Source organism: Cyprinodon tularosa, unplaced genomic scaffold, assembly GCF_016077235.1.
Source record: "Cyprinodon tularosa strain WSP-4 unplaced genomic scaffold, ASM1607723v1 ctg198, whole genome shotgun sequence".
NCBI classification, from domain to species: domain Eukaryota; kingdom Metazoa; phylum Chordata; class Actinopteri; order Cyprinodontiformes; family Cyprinodontidae; genus Cyprinodon; species Cyprinodon tularosa.
This window is the reverse complement of record NW_024038724.1, coordinates 535,460-556,437: the sequence shown is the minus strand read 5'-3', so window position 1 is coordinate 556,437 and position 20,978 is coordinate 535,460. Positions and strand designations below refer to the sequence as shown.

At 35.9% G+C, this 20,978-nt stretch overlaps 2 protein-coding genes across 2 annotated transcripts; one reads left to right on the top strand and one right to left on the bottom strand.

Annotated features, from left to right (window-relative positions):
* The first annotated feature begins 1,643 nt into the window (after positions 1–1,643).
* On the top strand, positions 1,644–14,827 carry aifm4 (apoptosis inducing factor mitochondria associated 4). The gene is made up of 19 exons (XM_038284010.1): positions 1,644–1,796; positions 2,470–2,560; positions 2,675–2,784; positions 2,868–2,977; positions 4,509–4,553; positions 4,639–4,720; positions 5,103–5,215; positions 5,322–5,408; positions 5,477–5,568; positions 5,664–5,794; positions 5,900–6,015; positions 6,115–6,186; positions 9,211–9,274; positions 9,891–9,967; positions 10,914–11,031; positions 11,125–11,223; positions 11,356–11,431; positions 11,518–11,622; positions 12,258–14,827. Exons 1-19 carry the CDS (start codon positions 1,685–1,687, stop codon positions 12,286–12,288), a joined length of 1,731 nt encoding a protein of 576 aa, XP_038139938.1. The 5' UTR covers positions 1,644–1,684; the 3' UTR covers positions 12,289–14,827.
* On the bottom strand, positions 14,825–20,652 carry zgc:153372 (uncharacterized protein LOC767695 homolog). The gene is made up of 10 exons (XM_038284011.1): positions 20,520–20,652; positions 19,880–20,013; positions 17,358–17,508; positions 17,141–17,277; positions 16,989–17,058; positions 16,835–16,916; positions 16,629–16,760; positions 16,418–16,560; positions 16,197–16,319; positions 14,825–15,193 (listed from the first exon to the last, which is right to left on the bottom strand). The coding sequence occupies exons 1-10, from the start codon at positions 20,553–20,555 to the stop codon at positions 15,143–15,145; spliced, it is 1,059 nt and encodes a 352-aa protein (XP_038139939.1). The 5' UTR covers positions 20,556–20,652; the 3' UTR covers positions 14,825–15,142.
* Between the last annotated feature and the right edge of the window lie 326 nt (positions 20,653–20,978).

Below are 20,978 nucleotides of genomic sequence, written 5' to 3'. Positions count from 1 at the left end.
CAACGCATTAAGCTGTGAATAAAGGTTAAAACTGGGGAATTTTCACAGTGAGCGCCCTTTTCATTCAACAAAGCGCCAACCAGCGGAAAATAATTACTGCTGCTATTTCTGGAGATAGTGCGACACCTTCAGGCTAAACAAAGCATAGCACCATAAAAAGGAGTTATTCAACATAATTTTTCCTGCAAGCTCAAATGAAATAAAATATGATTACATCAGTACTCCGTGTATATTATAATAGCCGTAGCGATTTATCTGCCTTAGATTTCAATTCATGTAATGTTTACGAAATACTTTTTTCCCCTAATTATTTAAATACGATAAGCTTAAGTTAATTTAGACCCTATTTACACGGCTAAAATGATGTTACTTTAATGAATAAAATATGGCTGGTTCATCTTGCAAAAAAATAACCATTTTAACCCATTAATAAGACAAACTATTTCTCGACCAAACTATCATTAAACATAAACAGAAAAGGAGATTAGTAGGGAACCACAGTAATTATCTGCTACTTTAATGTTTTCTAGCAGAGTAGATCAGATCTTCGCGCATGCGCGTTACACGCTTTGCAAGACTACTGTACAATGCAGCGTCGGTGCCTGCTGTATCTGCCTGTTTCCCCTCAGCCGCCCATCATATGACAATAGAAAACATTTGGATCAGGAGGAAGGTTTTACTGTAAGAAAGAAACATTTTTGCAGAGTTGATTGTGATTGAGAACAAGTATATATTCAACGGAAAACATTTTCTGATTAATGTACTTCATTGACGCCCATATATTGTCATCATATTTAGTAAATTCTAATTGGATTATATGCATCATATATTCTCCATAATTAAGATTAAATTAAATTTTTTTTTTTTTTTTTTTTTTTACATGTTATAATTAATTTGATCAAAACAGGCGATTTGGAAGTTTTTCCAACTTTATTTCGGAAAAAAAAGATTAAACACCTTGCATCATAGACTGAATCAATTTTATTTTCAACATTTGACAAATGTAATACATTTCCTCAAGGGAAAATGTATACATAAATCAAATTTTTTTAATTTATTTTTGTTGTTCTTTTCGTTTTGTTTTAGTAGCATATATATATATATATATATATATATATATATATATATATATATATATATATATATATATATATATATATATATATATATATATATATATATATATATATATATATATATATATATATATATATATACGTTCTTTATGTTCATTACTCAAAAGCACAATTTATTCCCCGCATATACAAAAACAATATTTAGGGTAAAATGTAGCCTATCAGCCTATCACATCTGAATGATCGAACCATCCTCATGTTAACTTACTCTAATTAATTGATCCCTACAAAGCCTATATATAGATTATCTTTTCTGCTTACATACATGTCATGCACTTTAATATATTTCATATCAAATAAATATCGTGCAGAGTTACCTCAGTGTGTACATTTTTTATCGTTCTTTATGTTCATTAATTGAACCGTTTTATATTTGGCATAAAAAAAAAAGCAATCGAGATTAATTTGTTGCCGTGGAAACGCCCTTTGAAAATCCGCGCCGACCTCTTCCGGTGACGCTGAGTTCGCCGGCGTGTAAATGATGCGGAGCCCATGCCACTTGCGGGAGGAGCTAACGGGTTATGATCTGCTGATATACGCTGAGCGTCATGCGGGCTGTTCCCCTGTTTCTGTGCGGTAACACATTCTATAGGCGAACAGGAAGCCAGTTTGTTGGAGCGGCTGCTGCATCTGTGTCCGCTGACCGGCGAAACAACACAGGTGAGCACAGCCAGCACCATGGCTGCCCTGATTTCTATTTCAAAACACTAATTTGATATTATTTTATCAACTCTTGTAATGTGATAATAATATTTGTTATACGTGTGTATCAGAAACCCTTTCATTTATGAAGACTCAAGATTGTTGGTTAGACTTTATCTTAGTCATCTCACATTAGTGACAATGTGTTAGTTAGATTCTGGTTTAATTTTATGGGTAGTTCTTAAATTATTAGAGTCTGGCACTCTTTTATTAATTAATATAAACAGATGCTTCAAATCAAATAGACTGAATAAGGAGAATGTGCAGCAGAGGTATAAAATGATTAGAGGATAAACAGGGCATAAAGAGTGACACATTTCAACAGCTTTTATTTGTGAAATTCAAAAGAGAAACAATAAACATTACTCTTTGGTTGTGTATGCAGGTAAATGGGAATTAACTGAAACAAACTTGTCTTGCATGTAATATATGCCATGTCATAGTGTATAAAGGTCCCCCATAGATCAACTGTCACTGTAGCAAATGCTGGGACAATAGCATGTTTGCTTATTCATTTACAGGACTGAACATGTTCCATAGAGATTCTATAGGCTTCTGTAAGATCGATAATCATATGTAACTGCTGTAACAATCGGGATTTTTTTTTCTTTTTTCGCCTATTGACATGCAGGAATAAATATGCACCAAGGAGTAGGGCAAAGGGAAGAGCAGGAGGAGGTGACCGGACTGGTTTGTCAGGAGACTGATCTCCATGATGGACAGTGAGTAACATCATGCAACCTTTAAATGAAGGAAAAAAGATCAGATTCTAGAGGGAATAACAGAGTCTCAGCTGACTTGTTTTGCCAATTTTGTGTGTTTTTGTTTTTTTGCAGAATGAAGGAGGTAACCGTGGAGGACCAGAAGGTGCTGTTGGTCCGTACCAAGGGTCAGTACAGTGCAGTTGGGAGCAGGTGCTCCCATTATAATGCCCCTCTCATTAAAGGTAAAAACAATAATTTCCAGATTGTTCCCATTCTTAATCCAAACGCATCTATCAGTGCTAAATACTGATTATTAAATTCATAGGAACACTGGTTGGAGAGAGGGTGAGGTGTCCTTTTCATGGAGCCTGCTTCAATGTGAGAACTGGAGACATCGAAGAGTATCCAGGCCTGGACTCTTTACCAACCTACAAGGTAGAACAGTTCAAAGCAGCAAAATTAATGCCAAGTAAATGTCAGCTATAAAGCCCCACACTACAAACATTTTTAGAATTTTTTTTTCTCAAAATGAGTGCATTTCTTTCTGAATTGAAGAGGTAAGTAAGACAGTTTACCAATTGAACAAGACAATTTACATTTAAAATAAGAAAAAACAATTTAATGCTCTTATTTTAAGTGTGCGTTATCTAATTATCTTATTTTAAGGGTAAAAAAACTAATTCCATTGGCAAATCATCTTATTTGCCTACTCAAATTAAGGGGAAATACACTAAATTTAAGAAACGTTAAATTATTTCTAGATCGTTTTTGCAGTACTTTCAGGATAGATATCAGAAAGTTATTTAAAGCAAGAGAAGAAAAAGCAATAAAACGAAGAATTGACCACAAGTTATGAAGAAATTGGCTCAGATTTGCAGCACAGAGGGAGAACGTTGTAGACGACTAGTGTAACAAATTCTCTGTCTCTAATTTTTCCGCATTGTTTGTAACTATCAGCAGACCCTCATCACATGACCTAAAGGAGTTACAAAGATGTATGGATAAACTTTTTTTCAATGCCCTGCAGGGAAACGTTTTTGCTCACAGATTTCCTGCTTTTGCTGTTTTGTCACCATTAAATATTAGCTTAAATAATACAAAAAGCAGCTGATAAGGATGAGATAATTTCTTTAGGTGAATCTATCTGAACCAACTTTTCTCACTTCAGTACGTAAATAAAATTACATTTCCCTCTATACCTGATGTGTTCCATGTTTTAGCCTTTAGAATGGATCAACAGGATGTTTTTTGGTAGTTGTGAGATTTCTTCTCCTAACTGAAGGAACTTAACTGAGAAATGAGGCTACGGGGCTTTAGATATTCTGTGAAACATTGCTTAGCTTTTTGAGTAAATTGGTGTGACATCCGCTCCTCAGAGGCTTTAACATTGTCCCACGTTGTCTCCAGTTGTAAATTATGGATCACTGTGGTTTGCTGGAGTCCCAAACACCCCAGTTAGGTTTTTTTAACCCCTTGTAGACTTGCTGAGATCGTTTCTTGGATTTCCTGCAATCAGGAAATGATGAGTTCATTTTTTTTTAACACTTATTAATTTTCTATCATTTTTTACCCATATCGGCAAATTGGTTTGAATAATTCCTCTCTTCATGAATTAGTTCATAATTTGAAAAATAGTTTTTCATACTTGATAAGGTTTAACGCTAACTGATTTTTAAAATTGGTTTGACTGTCTTAAACATTTAAATGTGTCTAAAAAAAAACAACATTCATGGCAGTAAAAATAAAGAATAGGATACAATTGGAACATATATCCACTGGTGTTTCATCCCTCATTTAAAACTGGATGTTTTGGATTGGAAGCAAATCACAGAAATGCATAAAAGATTTTATAAAAGAGTCAATTTCTTTAGAAATACTCCAACAGTTTGCTAAAAAGCTACCGTTTCCGTTAGCTGCCTTATTTTGAGCAGCTTTTAACATAAATAGTTTATTTTTTATCTGACAGGTCAACGTCAAAGATGGGAATGTTTACGTGTCTATTAATAAGAAGGTAAGCCATAAAAGTTCTAAGTATGTCCAATTTAAAAGACATCTATTAATTTATTGTTGAATTATTTGTCATTTGCTACTTTTAGTCCTTGAAGTTGACCAAACGGGTGAGGGAGATGTGCACGGTCCAATCTGATGTCAAACACACCATCCTGTTGGTAGGAGGAGGTACGTGTCTGGTAGTAGCTCCTTTTACCTTGCAAAAACCATCGAGAAATAAGTTGAATCAAGTGTATTTATTATTAATTTGAACAGGTAAAAATGATGTTTTGCCAATGAAAGAAGTATTTTACTCTTAAAATAAGTATTTAGAATATATGCGCATGAAATAAGGCAACTCAATCTTTTTTTTTTATTTTAAATGTTAATCGACTCATTCCAAAATGTCTCACTTATTGCACTTATTTTAACAGAAAAATGACTTTTTTAGATTTTATTCTTTTCTTGCAGTGTTGGTCCTAAATTAGCAGCAAATATGAAAAAAAATTAAAAATCTTAGAGTGCATCATATCTTGTGTTCCTTTTATCATATTTTAAAATTAAATTTCAGGCCCTGCGTCGCTTGTTTGTGCCGAGACTCTTCGTCAGAACTGCTACCAGGGTCGCATCGTCATCATAACCAAAGACAGCCTGCCTCCGTTTGACAAACCCAAACTGAGCAAAGTGAGATCAAAATAGGAGAAATACCCTTTAAAATCTGTTTCAATCAAAAGTCACCTTCACTTTAAAGCCGTTGGAAACAAATTTAGCTGTTTTCATTGTCTTCAAGGCTATGAATGTGGAGAGCAGCAATATCCTCCTGCGGCAAGATGACTTCTATCAGCAATATGGAATAGAAATGTGGATCGGGAAAGAGGTGAGGGTGTGTATATATGACTTGCTGTCATTTAACAGTAGATTCAACCGCTTCTTTCTCTGTTAAAGGTCGTCTCTGTGAATCCGACTAAGAAATCAGTGATGATGAGTAATGGCAGCTCGGTGCTTTACGATCAACTCCTCATCTCAACAGGCTGCAGGTGAGTCTCTGCATCCTCAAAGAAAAAAAACTCTCTGTTTCCATAGAAAAATGCTAAATAAACCCAACTATAAATTGCTTATTTCATATCGACAGAGCTCGCTCTCTCAGCTGTCCTGGATCAGATTTAAAGGGAGTGCATCTGCTGCAGTGCTATGACAACGCTAAAGAGATTCACGCTTCGTCGGTCGGCAAGAGAGCTGTTGTAATTGGAGCATCCTTCATAGGTAATTATTCAGAGCTTGAAAGCTAGTTTCTTCTCCCATGTGTTAGCAGTTTTTTTTACACCGGAAATATGCAGACGACCGGATTGTTTTTCAATTGGTCAACAGGTATGGAGGCAGCTTCGTACCTGTCGGACAAAGCTGCGAGCGTGGCCCTGGTGGGCCCCACCGAGTTCCCGTTTGAGAAATCTCTAGGGCCAGAGATCGGCAAGATGACCAAGAAGGTAAAGAGGAGCACAAAACTCATTCTCCATGCTTGGATTAAAAAAAAGAAAAAAAAAACTTATCAGCTTTAGTTTTATTGTTGTCTTTTTCCCTTTAAGATGTTGGAGGAAGCCAATGTAAAGTTCTTCATGAACAACAAAGTAAAAGAGATCAGAGGGGAGAACGGAAAGGTAACTTTGCCTTTACTTCCTGTTCTTTCACAGCTATTGACTCCCTTAGTAAAGATGTTTTAAAAACTAATCTGACTACATTAATTCAAAGAAATAGATGGGAAATATTTATTTTTTAATTCTTACAACAGTGACTTTTACTTCAAAATGTGTGTAATCCATGAACTCCTGCTGTCCTTGGTAAATATCACATTGAAACTGATATTGAATTGGTCTCTCTTCAAAATAATGAATTCAAGATAATTGATATGTGTAGATCTTTGTTAGTCAAGAGAATACATCTATAAAACCCTCCTGCTGACTGAAACTTGCTCATATCTACAGTAGAAAAAATAGAACTCATCAAACAAGTGAAAGTCAAAAGGTCTTCTAAGAGACAATAGGCTCAAATCGTGGCAGTCAATAATGCTACTTCTGCTGGCAGCTCCAGTTGCCACCAAAAATGCTTTTATTACACTATATTCTGTGACTGATCATATAACACTCTTAAAAAAAAAAGAAGATCCTGCTCTAGGTTCTGCCCACAAAATTTTAAACTCAAATATAAACATGTCAATATGTGTAGATCTTTATATAGGAACCATTGAACTGCAGCAGGTATGGAAAGACAAAAGCGTCACAAAGGAAATTCATTATAAAGGGGCATTATTTCAGTTGGTTCAAAACATTGTAGTTGAGATAAATGCATTAAACTATTGCAGCTTTATTCTAAATAAATTAATAAGTGAATTGTTGTTGTTTAAATATTGATAATTTGGGCGTGCTTTGGTGAAGCAGTGGTTTGTGCGCACGGCCCATATATATACGGAGGCCTAAGTCCTCGCTGCCTTTGGTCCTTTGCCACGCGTCTCTCCCCCTCTCTCTCTTATTCTCTTTCCTGTCAGGCTACTGTACAAAAAAAAAACGAGCCACTAGTGCTGTAAAAACTCAAGAAAAAAAAATTATACTTTTTAATTACATATTTTAATCTCTCTGCAATTTCCTTAAGACATCGATCACTTTTATTGCTGTCTTACAAATCAAAAATCCTTCTTGATACAAGAAAATCTGTCATATTGATTTAACTTTGGAAAATGATCTATACATTTTTGTACATTTATGATTTGATCAAATACTTGATTAAAGAGGCGAAGAGAAGGCTTTAGTAATGAGTGTTAAATTGAGTAAGTTACATTAGTTTAACTCTGAATCTTCAACATCTCTTTAGTTTTATGGGTCTTTTAGATTCATTGAAGAATAAACTTTGATCAGGCTTCACATTTTATCGTGACAAGAATTTTTGGTCTTGACCTGGTCCCGGGTTAGATGGTCTTGACCACGACACTGCTTCCAGCAATCATTGACTTCCGGTTTCTGTGAGGTATAAGTATTATATGATGCAATTTAGGAGTCAGTTTCTACTATTTCTACTTCAAAAGAGAAAACAAGGGAGGGGTCTGTCGTGGGAAAAAGTATTCAACTATTCATCCTAGTTAAATAAATAGAGATCGATGGATTTCACTCAGTCGGCACATTTTTTCATATCTTTGCAAAGAGAGAACAGTCATCGTACAGCCCTAATGGCACAGCATTCTGCTTTGTTCTGATCTGGACAGCTTTCGTTCCCCCTTTCTTACAACAATGGAAAGTAGTCAGAGTCATTACAAATTGCACACACTTTGGTTAAACAGCAACATGTTATGAATAAACCTTGAGAAAGAATCTGATTTGTTATGGGAAGAAGCTATGTCTGGTCTACAAACACCATCCTGCAGGGAACTGTGTGGCCTTGAGAGAAAAACAGACTCAGTGAAAACTTTTATAGTGAGTAAATAGGATAAATTAAAATATTATATGAGAAGAGAGATAAAAAATTTCCGACAACAGGTCATTCAGGTTAGACAAAAAACAGCTGTGGGAGAGAATCATCTCCTCTCAGCTTACAACCAGACAAAAAATAAAACATGTTAAAGGAAGGGGAGTAGTAGGAGTAATTAAGATCCCAATCAACTTTATCGTCCAAATATGATCCACAAACAAGACATTTGAGTCAGATTGTTAAAAAAAAAGTGCATATTTGAAAAACTTTATAGCCAAAAACATATAAGCAGCAGTACGTGTGTGTGCGCTTACAGTTCAATAGCAGTTGTTGTGGTCTATTTGTTTTTTCAAGATAGTTAAAGATTAGCTTCATACACAGTGTATTAGAATACAATAGAGCAGCAGTGCTGCTGAAGGGATAACCTGAAAGATTTATGAGAACAGGTTTATGTCCAAAACAATAGATGGCATTCATCTACCCAGACCTACAACGACAAGGGAACTGCATCAAAACAGAACCACCAGCCAACACTTCAGTCTACTATTAAGATGCATGATGCATGATCCTGGACTCAACCAAAGCTTGTTTTTGAGAGTGATAAGGTTGGCAGTCTTTAATGGTTAATAACTCCCCTAAAACAATGGCGAGCATAATTAATCAATCACTGGCACTAAGAGAAGAAGGCTGAAGGTCAAACTGAGATACGCGCCGCATTAACCCAGCCATAAATGTAACGTTAGTGCTTGTAATGGCAGTCTAAAAGTTTTGCTTCTTTACTGGATTCAGGTCCAGCTGGCAACCAGATCTCCACTCTGTGATTTTTTGATTTTTATTTAAAGATGCTTTTGAAATTAACCTAATAAAAGTAAAGAGTAAAAACACTCAGACCTAATGACAATTTAGAGAAGCTAATTAACCTAACAGACATGTTTTGGGGCTGTGGGAGGAAGCAAGAATACCTGGAGAGAAGCCATGCATGCATGGGGAGAACATGCATCCTTCTTGCTGCAAGGCAACAGTGCTACCCACTGCTCCACCATGCAGCCCTGTTACCAAGAATGTTAAATATTTTATGTACTGTTACACCCCAGTGTCGCAAATACTTCCAGTATGGGAACCAATGACTGTGGATGGCTTTGCACTGAGCAACATTCAAATATCTGAACACAGAGAAAAGATACTTGGTTTTTAAATGGAAAGTGTTCTTTTGTCCCTTTATGTAGGTGAAGGAGGTGGTGCTGAATGACGGTACTGTCCTGGAAGCTGATGTGGTGATAGCAGGAATAGGTAATTTGTTTATTGTGTTGCCTAACCCAAGGGTGATAAATATGTTAAAGGTATTTATTTACAAAGGGAAGGGCAATAAAGCTGCACACTGATTTATTATTTGGAACCAAACGGCAATTACCAACATTTGAAGGAACATATGAAAGCAAGTTTTTGCATTAAGTTCAGTTAGATAAACGTGACCTCAAACGAAAGGAAATGTTGGATTATTACTTTATGGTTTATAGATCTGGCCCATTTTCTGTGATTCTTGGCAAATATGTTGATGTTAACAATCTTTATTATGAGGGCAAACTAAAGAGTCCTGCAAAATAAAATATTTTTTGAAAAGCAAAAATACTGCCTAGAAAAAGAGAGATGTTAGCTCATCTATTTTTATATTTTTTTAAAAGCACAATTCAATTCAGTTTTTTAAGAAAAAACACTAAAATTTTCTTACGTGACGTTAAGTACATCTCTTCCGTTTAACCAAACTTTTTAGTTCTTGATCGTTAATCAGATCCTTTCATGAAGAGACACTTGCAGCTCCAGAACCACTGGTTCCTTTCATGTTAACCCCATGAAAAATGTTTCTCTTCAGCAAATGTTGATTGCTTTTTCTCTCTTTGTTTTTCAGGTGTTGTTCCTAATACAGACTTCCTAGAAGGAAGTGACGTGGCAGTGGATTCGAGAAAAGCAGTTATTGTGGATAAGGTAAAGCAAAGCGTAGCATCTGACAAACTTTAAGATGTTCATTGAAAAAAATTGAAAAAATACATAGGAAAAAGAAAAGCTCTCCTAAATCCAACTCCAAAACACTGACTCTTATAGCTTATGTATAGAGGAACTGTTACGAGATTCAATTAAGAAAACCCAAAAGCAAAGTTATACTTAAATGTATAGTGGAGGATTTTCAAATTTTTTTTAAAAAGACCTGCCATTTAAAAAAAATAAATAAAAAATGCACATGCGCAACCCAAGAGGGAACACCTATTAAACGCGTATGAGGGCGTGCATGAGCCCATTTCTCCTTGTGCACGCTCAGTTTAAAAGTTGCTGTTTGCATCGCTCATACAAGCTTACTTTCCAAAAGAAGATTTGCATTTTTTCCAGTACGTCAGACTCACCACCGATAAGTGAAGACAGAGACGAACATGTAGGATGATTTTTAATTAGAAGGACCATTTATTTTGATGATCCACGAGGAAAAAGAACATCATCCACCATTCCTTTAACGTAATCTAACATTATAAAAGTAGGAAAAAATTTGAAAAAGTCATTTCTGTCAAGTAGTACATTGACAGGATGGTAAATATCAATTGTTCCTGATTCAAGTGTATTGCAGAGGGCTAGCTGTAAGCTGAAGATTTGAAACAAAGTCAGATAGAAAGTCGGGTTCATTGTGTCAAACCAGAACCATCAATTTTCTCAATTCTGAGACAAGACACGATGTTTGAAAGGCGGGGCCAAAACAGCTGCTCCCGAATCACAGGGAAAACCTTGGGGTTCAAGAGTTATGATAGAGTGATGTCTACAGTTTATGCTTTTCAGCGTTTCTACCTGACATGAAAGCAGCGCAGCTCTCTATTATGAGTGTTCTGAGGTAGTGAAGGTGAGACATTAGCTTTGGACTCATTAGCTGTTCCATCTATTCTCCCAGTTCATGAGGACCAATGTACCAGACATTTTCAGTGCCGGGGACGTCACCTCCTTCCCTCTGACCATTCGCAGAGACCAGTCGGTCAATATCGCTCACTGGCAGATGGCCCACGCTCACGGTTAGAAACTTCCTGATTAAACAACAAAAAAGAAATGGTTTTTCTTTAATTTTTTAAAACATTTTTATCTTTAACACCTGTTTTTAATATCAGGAAGAGTAGCAGCTCTGAACATGCTGAATAAACCAACCACAATAGAGTCCATTCCTTTCTTCTGGTCTGTGTTGGGTGGAAAGAGCATCAGATACGCAGGTAAAGTATTCAATAAAAGGTTTTTAAAGTTATAGTTATGTGAATTTTTAAATGTTTTTACTGACGCGGCTTTTTCAAAAGTGCATACTTTTGTTAGATTCAGTCTCCCTTCCTCTTTCATTTCCTCTCTAGGTTACGGAGAAGGCTACACAGAGATCATATTTAAAGGCAAAGTGGAAGAACGGAAATTTCTGGCCTTCTACATAAAGTGAGCGGTTGTGGAGTGACTTTTTAAACTGCTGGGATCAAATCTGCTGCGGTCCTGCTTCAGTTTCTCCTGTGTGTTGCTGACAGGGACGAGGTGGTGGTAGCGGCTTCTAGCCTGATGTTTGATCCCGCTGTGGCTCATGTTGCAGAGCTGATGGCTAAAGGCACAGTCATAACAAAGGCACAGGCTCAGTGAGTCATGGTTTGCTTCTATACAAACTGCAACAATTAGCAACAACCATAACAATTCATTCAGCAAGAAAAAAAAACAAGGTATCATTTTCACTTACCTTACAGTTAAAGTTGACAAAGGTGTCTTTTAACTACTAATTACTGAACTAGACAAATAGGGAATTAGGGAGGATCTTATTAAAACAATCTTATTTAGATCTGGATTTAAACTTTAAAATGTTTGAAAGAAAATTAATATTTTTTTTAAATTCAAACGCTTTTAATCATAGTTATGAAATGTTATGACATCCTATTCTTTGTCCTACTTAGTTTATTATTGCGATAGGACAACAAATTCTCATTATAATATTTTATGCTTTTAGTGTTCTTTTAATAATATCTTTTTGCCTTCCTTACCTGACAATTTTGGCTGTTGTGACCAAAGATTTGGACACAGCAAACCTAAAGAGTAAAAGTTTAAGAAAAAATGAAGCAAATATTTCTTAAGTCAGGAGAAAACTGATGAAAGATGTAGCTTTAAAAGCAACAACAGACTATTTCTGAAAGCTTTCAAATGTGTGAAAATAAAAAAATAAAAAGAATCAAGAAATGAATTATGTTTTAATGTGTAATAACCATCTTGCTGATCATTGCAGATCTGAAGACCTGAGCTGGCTGCAGATGTAACCGGGATCCATCAGGAGTAGAAAGAAGTCGTCCCATTCAGTGCCTACCTCCATCGATACATTCATTGCCTCACATACTGCAGCAAACTCATTTGACTGCCCTTCTTTTCTTACTTAATGGTGCTGTTGCCATAGCAGCAAATACAGCTTTACTACAAATTATTTAATTTCCCTGTAACCATTATACTGGAGCGAGTGTTTGTTTTCACTGCTAAACTGTACAATGTTTCTGCTGCACTCATTATAGGCTCATTGAGGGGCTTTCATTGTGATCCTAATTTAATCAACATTTGTTTAAATAGAGTAATGGGGTAGCAGAAGGAAAAGGATAGCGCTGTCTGTTTTGTTTTTCTGTTAATTGTTTGGTGTTGGTTATCTTAAAAGTAAAACAAATGTCGTAAAACGTATTTATTTTGAGTGCTGTATGTTATGGCAACTGAAAGCATATTGGCGATTCAAGTTTTTGAATTATTATGTTCTGTAAGTGTGTCTCCAGTAAATATTTTATGTCTTTCTGTCTTTAAAATACAGCATCCTACAGTTATTTTTTTTTCCGGAGACCCTTTCAACTGTTGTTCATATAGCAGACTTATTCTGTGCACCAATTCCTTCATTTTTGAGCAGCATAAGCCAGAAGTTTGCCTATTGTATGCAGGCCAGCTGACAGCCTCGGCTTGGCGCAGAAAAAATTTATAGGGTTTAGGCCCTATCATATTTTTGATTAAGTATTTGTTAAAGTCAAGCCTAAAAATACACATTTTTAAGTACACTTTTCTGGTAAGAAGATAAACGTTGATTTGTCAAGATAGTAAAGAAAATGAAGATGACAATACAGTAAAAACAAGCATTTAATGGCTAATAACTTAAAATGTAGAAATATTTATAAATTGGGGGAAAAAATTATTTAATAAATACATAAGTAAAATTTTCACATTTAAAAATAGAAACCTTAACACTTTTTAAAGTGTGAAATATGTGGAACTTTTTGCTTTCCATACATGCTGCATTCACAGTTTATCTTTTTTATAGACTTCTTGTGTGACATGTTTAGATTTGAGCACCAAAGGTTATGGTCAAAATCTCTCCTAAGCAGTATATGCAGAGTAGCAGGATTGTCTATTTATTACATGTGAGAGTCATACAAGTCGCATTATCATTGTAATGTTTTCCAATTGTTTTATGAAAAACAAAAGCTTTTCCAATCATAGGTACAAAACTATAAGGGCCGGATCTTAAAGGCTGCAGCTAAAGATTACTCTACTTATCGATTAATCTATCACTTATATTTTTTCTGACTAATAATCCGATAGCAAACTGTGCTTAATAGAAGATATTTTTACAGAATTTGATCCAGTTAAAGCTGAAACTTTGACAGCTAAAGAGTCCTAGATGGAGCAGATTTGCTGACAAAGGTCTTTCATCCTAAATGCAAATTGTCTTTTTTAGCAGATGGCATATTTTAGATTTAGTATATCCAACCTCTCAGTTAACTTCTATTTTAATTATTGACCATTAAAACTTTATTACGATGTACTTTAAGTGGTCAGCATTTCTGGAAATGTAGCGTATAAATTCAGTCTATCTACCATTTAAAGGCATCTTAACTAGTTGCAAAAAATTACATATTTTGCACTATAACTGAGCTTGAATCTTTTGACTGCTCTGCTCGGCAGCATTGGTAGAGTTAATTTATAATTTGTATTCCACGAGCAAGACCTTTGCCCAATTGTCACTGAACCTAAAGTCAGGGCCACTCCTTAAGCTTAATGGAACCTGCTTTATACGCAAAGAAATTGCAGATCTATGTTTTGGATGTTTGTTTTTTTTGGAAAATCCAAATATGTCCACATTTCAGCCATATGACCCAAACAGCCCCCCAGAGATGAGGGGAAATTGCATAGTATGTTGTTCAATAGGCTGCAGGTTTTACTCTAAAGGGAGGTTAGTATCAATGGACTGAGATTAGCTGTCCGAGAAATAGTATGTCTCGAGGAGCCAAGGTGACAATACCAAACCTAAGAACAGCTAACGTTGTCAAGTATGTTGCTGGCAGCATCATGCTGTGGGTCTTTCTCTCCAACAGTTGTATTCATACATCGAAAAAAGGAAAAATAGGAAACGTTTAATAAGGACATAGTTGTTTTTAGTTGAATAATCCAAAATTAAAAACAGGTTGAATGGACAGTCGGCTGATATTAGGCCTGTTGTTTGAGCCATGCTGAACCCTAAACAGAAGAATATCCACGTTTTTACCAGAAAACCAATCAATGTAAAAATAAAATACCAATTTATATTTGAAGAGAGTTCAGCCGTTCTGCTAGATATCTATAAAAAGCTTGTTGAAAGCTGCTAAACATAATTCCACTTCAACTCCAAATGCTACAAATCCATATAAATATTTCAGCCTGTATAAATATTAATCTGACACATGTGGATTAAAGAACATCTGTAATGAATTCCAACCAGACATTACAGTCATGCTCATGGTGAATATTTGAAAAAGTATTTAAAATAAATAAAACTAAAACACTTCAATATTCCTTTAAGTATTAAGATGTCTTTATTTTTTCTTCAAAGCTGTTAGATGTGGTATTTTCTCAGCTGTAGCATGCTGATTAATTAGGATTACAAAGTCTATTACACTGTTATACATGTAATCATTTCTTTTAGATCTTAGAAGTGTTAAGATGTTCCGCACAGTTAGCATATTTCACGTTCTTCACAGACATCACTAGACTTAAATCACATTGCAGTATGAAATAAACACTATTAAAAAGAGAAATTAAATGTGTTTTGTAATTCCTTTGAAGTTGCTTCTTCCTGTTTAGTTTATTTGGAAGTTTTAGAGCACTGTTTCACAGAGGACCCCGTCTGTCAGCAAGCAGGAATGGGTTGAGGTGGCAGTACTGCAAAGAATAATCAAAAACTGGTCACATTATGATCAGAACCTAAACAGCCAAAATGTGGAAATACTACTTCAATTATGAAAATGAAATAGAAAAAAAAAATGTCAGACTTTGTTTTTTTTTGTTTTTTGACTCATTTAAATGTTTGAAGGAAAAAAAAATAACTTGCAGAAAATGGTTTAAACAAAGGGTTAAAAATATAATGGATTCAATCCTCTCTGGCCCTATCATAATAAATTGCTGCTGTTAAATAAAGAATTAACTGCTATAAATCACATTGTTTGTAAAGCTGAGTTCCTAATTTACATCTTAACCAGCAAAGGCACTCAAATAGGACCAGTCTGACAACATGAAGTAGGTGAAAAGATTTCAAAGATTAACATCATCAAAGCCAAAACTAAAAAGAATTCAAGAACAGATAGGAAACAATGACACTAACGTCTACAAATCTGGGAAAGGTAACCAAGATGGTTCCAGCAAAACAAATAGAGCCTCCGTTTACAAACGGAGAAGCCTATCTACGGTGGTAAACCAAGAGTGGTCGCTCTACAGAAGTACCTAAGAGCATTTCGACTCATCCAGGAGGTTGTAAATATTTTTTTTAGGATTTCTTGAAATGAAGTGCACCTGTATTACAATGATTACAGCAGCAAGAATGTTTAAAAAATGAAGAAGGTTCTGGAGGGGTCCATTAAAGCCAGACAAGGACCCAACGGGCCAGTGAGTCCACCTCTGCACGATAAAGAGTACAAAGTGGAGTTTATGGACTTAAATCATCCAACTGAGATGCTCCAACATCAAATGCAATAAGCCATTGGGGAAAAATATATCTAAGGATATATCTAACAAAGAAGTAACAAAGAAGAGTAGAACAAACAGCTAACACAGTGCTGCGGATTTAATCATCGAACTGATAATTACATGATAATTACACAATGCATTGAAACAAAAGGTGTAAAACATAGATGTAGATAAAAAGAACTGAACCAAAACTATAAGCAACCTGTGGCGTGGAGTCAGAATCAGGCTGCTCTTTATCCAACATCCTGACTGTAAAGTCTGAGGAGAATCTGGAAATCTGGAGGATGGCTGCCATTTCTGCATCTACCTCCACTTCCACATCTTTCTGCACCAAAGACAAACAAAAAAATGTTGTTGTTGTTAAATATCCTGTTAATAAACATCCCTGAGCAAATATTGATAAAACAAATTGGTCTCACTCACCTTGAAAGAGTGCGTTGAGTCAAAATCTAGCTGATCTGGAAAGTCAGGAACGGTTCCCTTGTAAATAACAACAGCACCTGACGTTCTTGGTTGTCGGGGCAACTTAAAGAGCCTGTATGTGCCTGATGCATACCTGATGTCACCTGGAAAACATAGAGCTTATAGGACTTAAACCTTAAATATCTCTTTGCCTTGAGTCACTTTTTACTACCTGCTTTTGCTTTGAGCTCCATGTTGTGGACCTCAATATGGCTTGCTGTAACCAGAAGTGGAGTACTGAATCCCACACTTTGGGCCAGCAGGATCAGATCTTTCCAGAACAAACAGCCGCTCATTCCCTCACCTGCAACAGTGAGTAAAAGTGGAGTTTTGCACAGGAGGGTTCCCTATGGTTCCACTAAAGGGTTCACATGTTACCCCAGAGGCCTGGATCCTGCTTCATGTGATCTGGAACGACACTGCTGGCATACATGTCACTGAAGTACAGCTCTCCTCCATCCTGTTTTACAATGAGGAAGAGTTAAACCGTCGTGAGGTTACACACATCAATGAGGTAACGCCTGAAACTAACCTTCAGAACATTGTAGGCTTGTTCGAGCACTGATCTCTTATCCGGGCAAAGACAGATCACACAGTTTGAGCTGAAAAAGAAAGATTACTCTCATTTATTGACCAAAATCATTGGATTCAGCTAAATGATCACAACTAGAGCTCTTAACCAACATCAGAACATCCATGGAGTCTCTCTGTATCCCTGCTTCGCAGAGCTTCTCCATGTATCCCTGGATAAAAGTGACATTGGGCTCTTCGTAGCCAAACTTCCCCCTATGATACTCGACAAACTGGCGGGAAGCCGTGATCTAGGAAAGCGTTACCTGGTCAGCAACATGTACAAGTGTAGGTATGAACTTTATTGTACTCTGCTCTGTGTGTATCTTACCAGCTGATCCGTCATATCGATGCCCGTCACGTGTCCACTGGGTCCAACGAGTTTACTGAAGGCAAAACAGTCTCGTCCTGATCCACTACCCAGGTCCAAGACCCTGCAGCCCTCTAGCTTGGCTGGAAATGGAAGGCCGCATCCGAAGAATCTGCAATGAGGAATCATGGCAATACAAGGGGACATATCCTTTAAACCTTTCCAAAAGAAAAAAATAATCCTTCATGACTGCAAGCTAATTTGTATTTTGGATATTAAATAAACCAATAGAGGTAGTGCATTAACATGAAGTGGAATTAAACTTTTTATGCAAATAAAAAAAAAAAACATACTGTTGTGTGTCATCAGTTTTTCTGAGTTAATATTTTTTATAGAAATGTTGCAAGTTTTAGAATAGAATAGAAAATCCCTTCGTCAGCCAGACTGGATGGAGAGCATCTATAAACTCTATTTTTAGGTTGATGCAACAGATTCTCTGGAGTCTCCCACCTGAGCGGTGAGTCTTTGAAGTTCCTTCAGAGTTACCATGGGTTTCTTAGATAATTTCCTGATTCAGACTCACCTTACCCATCCTTTTAGTTTATAGCAAGGCAAAATAAGTTTATTTGTATAACACAATTTAGTACAAGGATAATTCAGAATGCTTTACATTAAACCAGTATAGAAGAAAAAATAAAAGCAGAGTAAAAGCAAGATAAATGTATGATAAATGTATGATAAAAGCAGGTAGTAAAACAAACTTCAACAATCAATTTTTTTTTTACTTTGACTTAAAAGAACTCAGACTTTCACCACTTTTACAGCCTTCTGGGAGTTTGTTCCAGGTAAGTGGAGCATAGGAACTAAATGGTTTTAATTGGTTCTAGTTGTAGGTGTACAGAGTAGACCATGAGTGGTCTTTGAAGTTGATACACGGACAACAAATCTGTTATGTACTGAGGTGCTGATCCATTCGGTTTACAGACTAACAGAAGGGTTTTTGAGTTTATTCTCTGAGCTACAGGGAGACAGTATATGGACTTCAGAACAATGGTGATGATACATTTGATCACTGCTGTTTGCATTTGATCACTGCTGCACTATATGAAATTAAAATGTTCACTGCTAAGCTGCTGCTCATTCACTGTCTGAAAGCTGCACAAAATGACAATAAAGGTTATCTAAGTCTGAGTCTAATTGATGTGCTCTACTTTCTTAGTTCTAGTAAGAACGTGGGCATCAGTATTTTGGATCAGCTGCAGCTATCTGATTGACTTTTTAGGCAAACCTGTGAAGACACTGTTGCAGTAATAAATTATACTAAAAATAAATGCATAAATGAGTTTTTCTAGATCCTGCTTGGACATTAATTATTTAATCCTGAAAATGTTCTTCATATGATAAAAGCCTAACTTAGTAACTGCCTTTATGTGCCTGTGAAGGTTCAGGTCTGAGTCCATCATGACACCAGGAGTTCTGCCATAATCACTGGTTTCTAGTTGTAGTAGCTGAAGCTGGGAGCTAACTCTGGATCTCACCTCCTTTGGTCTGCACATTATTACCTCAGTTTTGATTTTATCAGTTGGAGAAAATTATGGTGCATCTGCATATTGATCTGTTCTATGCATCTACCAACGTTCTGATCTATTCATAGTCACCTGGTGACATTGTGATGTAAAACTGTATCACCTGCATAGTTATGGTAACTGGTCTTGTTTTTTTCTGTAATCTGAGACAAGGGGAGAATGTACATGTTGAATAATTTTTTTTTCCCGGTCTTTGGCTTAAAGTACAGACACATAAAAGTCCCTGTCCTTCAGGTAGTATTTAAACCAGTCCAGTGCGGTACTAGAAAGGCTGACCAAGTTTTCCAGAAGCTCTAAAAAAAATCATTTGGTTGGCACTGGAAGACATCAAAGCAACTGGTGATTTTTAAGAAGGCCTTTAACTGTTGAAACCCAACTTTTTAAGTAATTTTACTGCTGAAGGGGAGATTCGAGATGGGTCTGTAGTTCATTTTTCCAAATTTCTCTTTTTCAACAATGGTTTAATAACTAAGGAGATAAAAATATCGGTACTTGTCAGCAAGTTTGCCACTGTGCCATACTTATTCTTAGATAATGGCTTGAACACTTTTCAGTAAGATGTTGTAGTATAAAATAATTAAATGCAATCTGCTCTACAAAGTAAAGTGCTTTACTTTACTTTACAAATATCCCAGGCTTTGCTTTTTTGCTTTGGTTTACAGGAAAAAAACAAAACAACAATCAATCAAACTTTGTGTTTTTAACATGAAAAGGATGCACAGATTAAACATATAATATCACGGTGTGTTATACTATATTGATAGAAAGCCTCCTGTATGTAAAGTGCACGTACTGTTAAACATTCCACATTCCAATCATAATCAACCTGAAGGCTTAGACCAATGCAGAATATTCATGTAAAAAAACAAACAAAACAAAAAAAAATATTTATTTGCAATCTTCAAGCATCATTCTGGTCTTTTTTTTAAATCACAGTTATGATTAAAGCAGGGCTACCTCTGGATTACTTCAGGGTGAATCAGACTTAAGGCCTCTTTTACACTCTTAGGCAGCAGGTTGAGGGGCAAAGCGCAGGAAGAAACACTGGTTTGCAGGTCAGAGGAGGTCTCCAGACGGCTGCCATAGTACTTCTAAACAGGAAACATAAACATTAAAACAGATGAGTTTGTGTTAAAAAGGTTGCAGGTTAAGGTGTATTAGATATACTGGATTATTTTACATCTGGGTTTATTGATTGCTTTAAATCGTAACAACAATGTTTTGAAAAAATTTGAACTTTATTGAGCTCACTTTGGAGATATTTGGCTCTGCATTTAACAATTGGTGGTTTAGGGTCTTGCTCAGAAGGCCAAAGTGGCAGTCTGGGGGAGTGGGTTTCGAACTCACAACCCCTATGCCCTAACCACTAGGCCGCCACACCCCCGTAGAGAAATTATTTAAAAATAGTTAAATTGATTGTAAAGTATTTTAACGTTTAAGACACAGAATCAGTTCTACAATGTAAGACTTAAACAGAAAACATCTTTGATGCAAAACAAACTGGAACAGGCAGATATTATATAACATCTGTTAAAATCTCTTTGGGAAACTATTACTTGAAATAAAACATAAAGCTGCACGGAATGTCATGAAGTACCTTCACATTCTCCCGCACGTCGTCACTTTTCGACATCTTGCTTAGGGAATCACTTCCAAAGTGCTATAAAGTTATTAGACCATAAACAGCAGGCTGAGGTCAGAGCAGCGCCTTTTCCGAGTCAACCTTTCAGAATAAAAGCCTAATTGTTTTTTCCTCACATTGCTTGTAATCGTTTCAAGCTGTTATCGGGGCCTATAATGTTTTTTAAGATGTATTATAGTATAATTACCTATTTATATATATTTTATATAAATATTTTATGACAATCGTTTTTCATGAAGAACACTAACGTTTCCAATAGATCTAACTAACTGGGATACTTTAAATATATATTTTTCTCCTTCCATCAGTTACACCGATTGCTAATTGTGGAGGGTAACATAAGATAAAAAAAATAGATAGTTAAACACTTCATTTAAATATTTAAAATCTGCTATTTGAATATCATGCATGCAT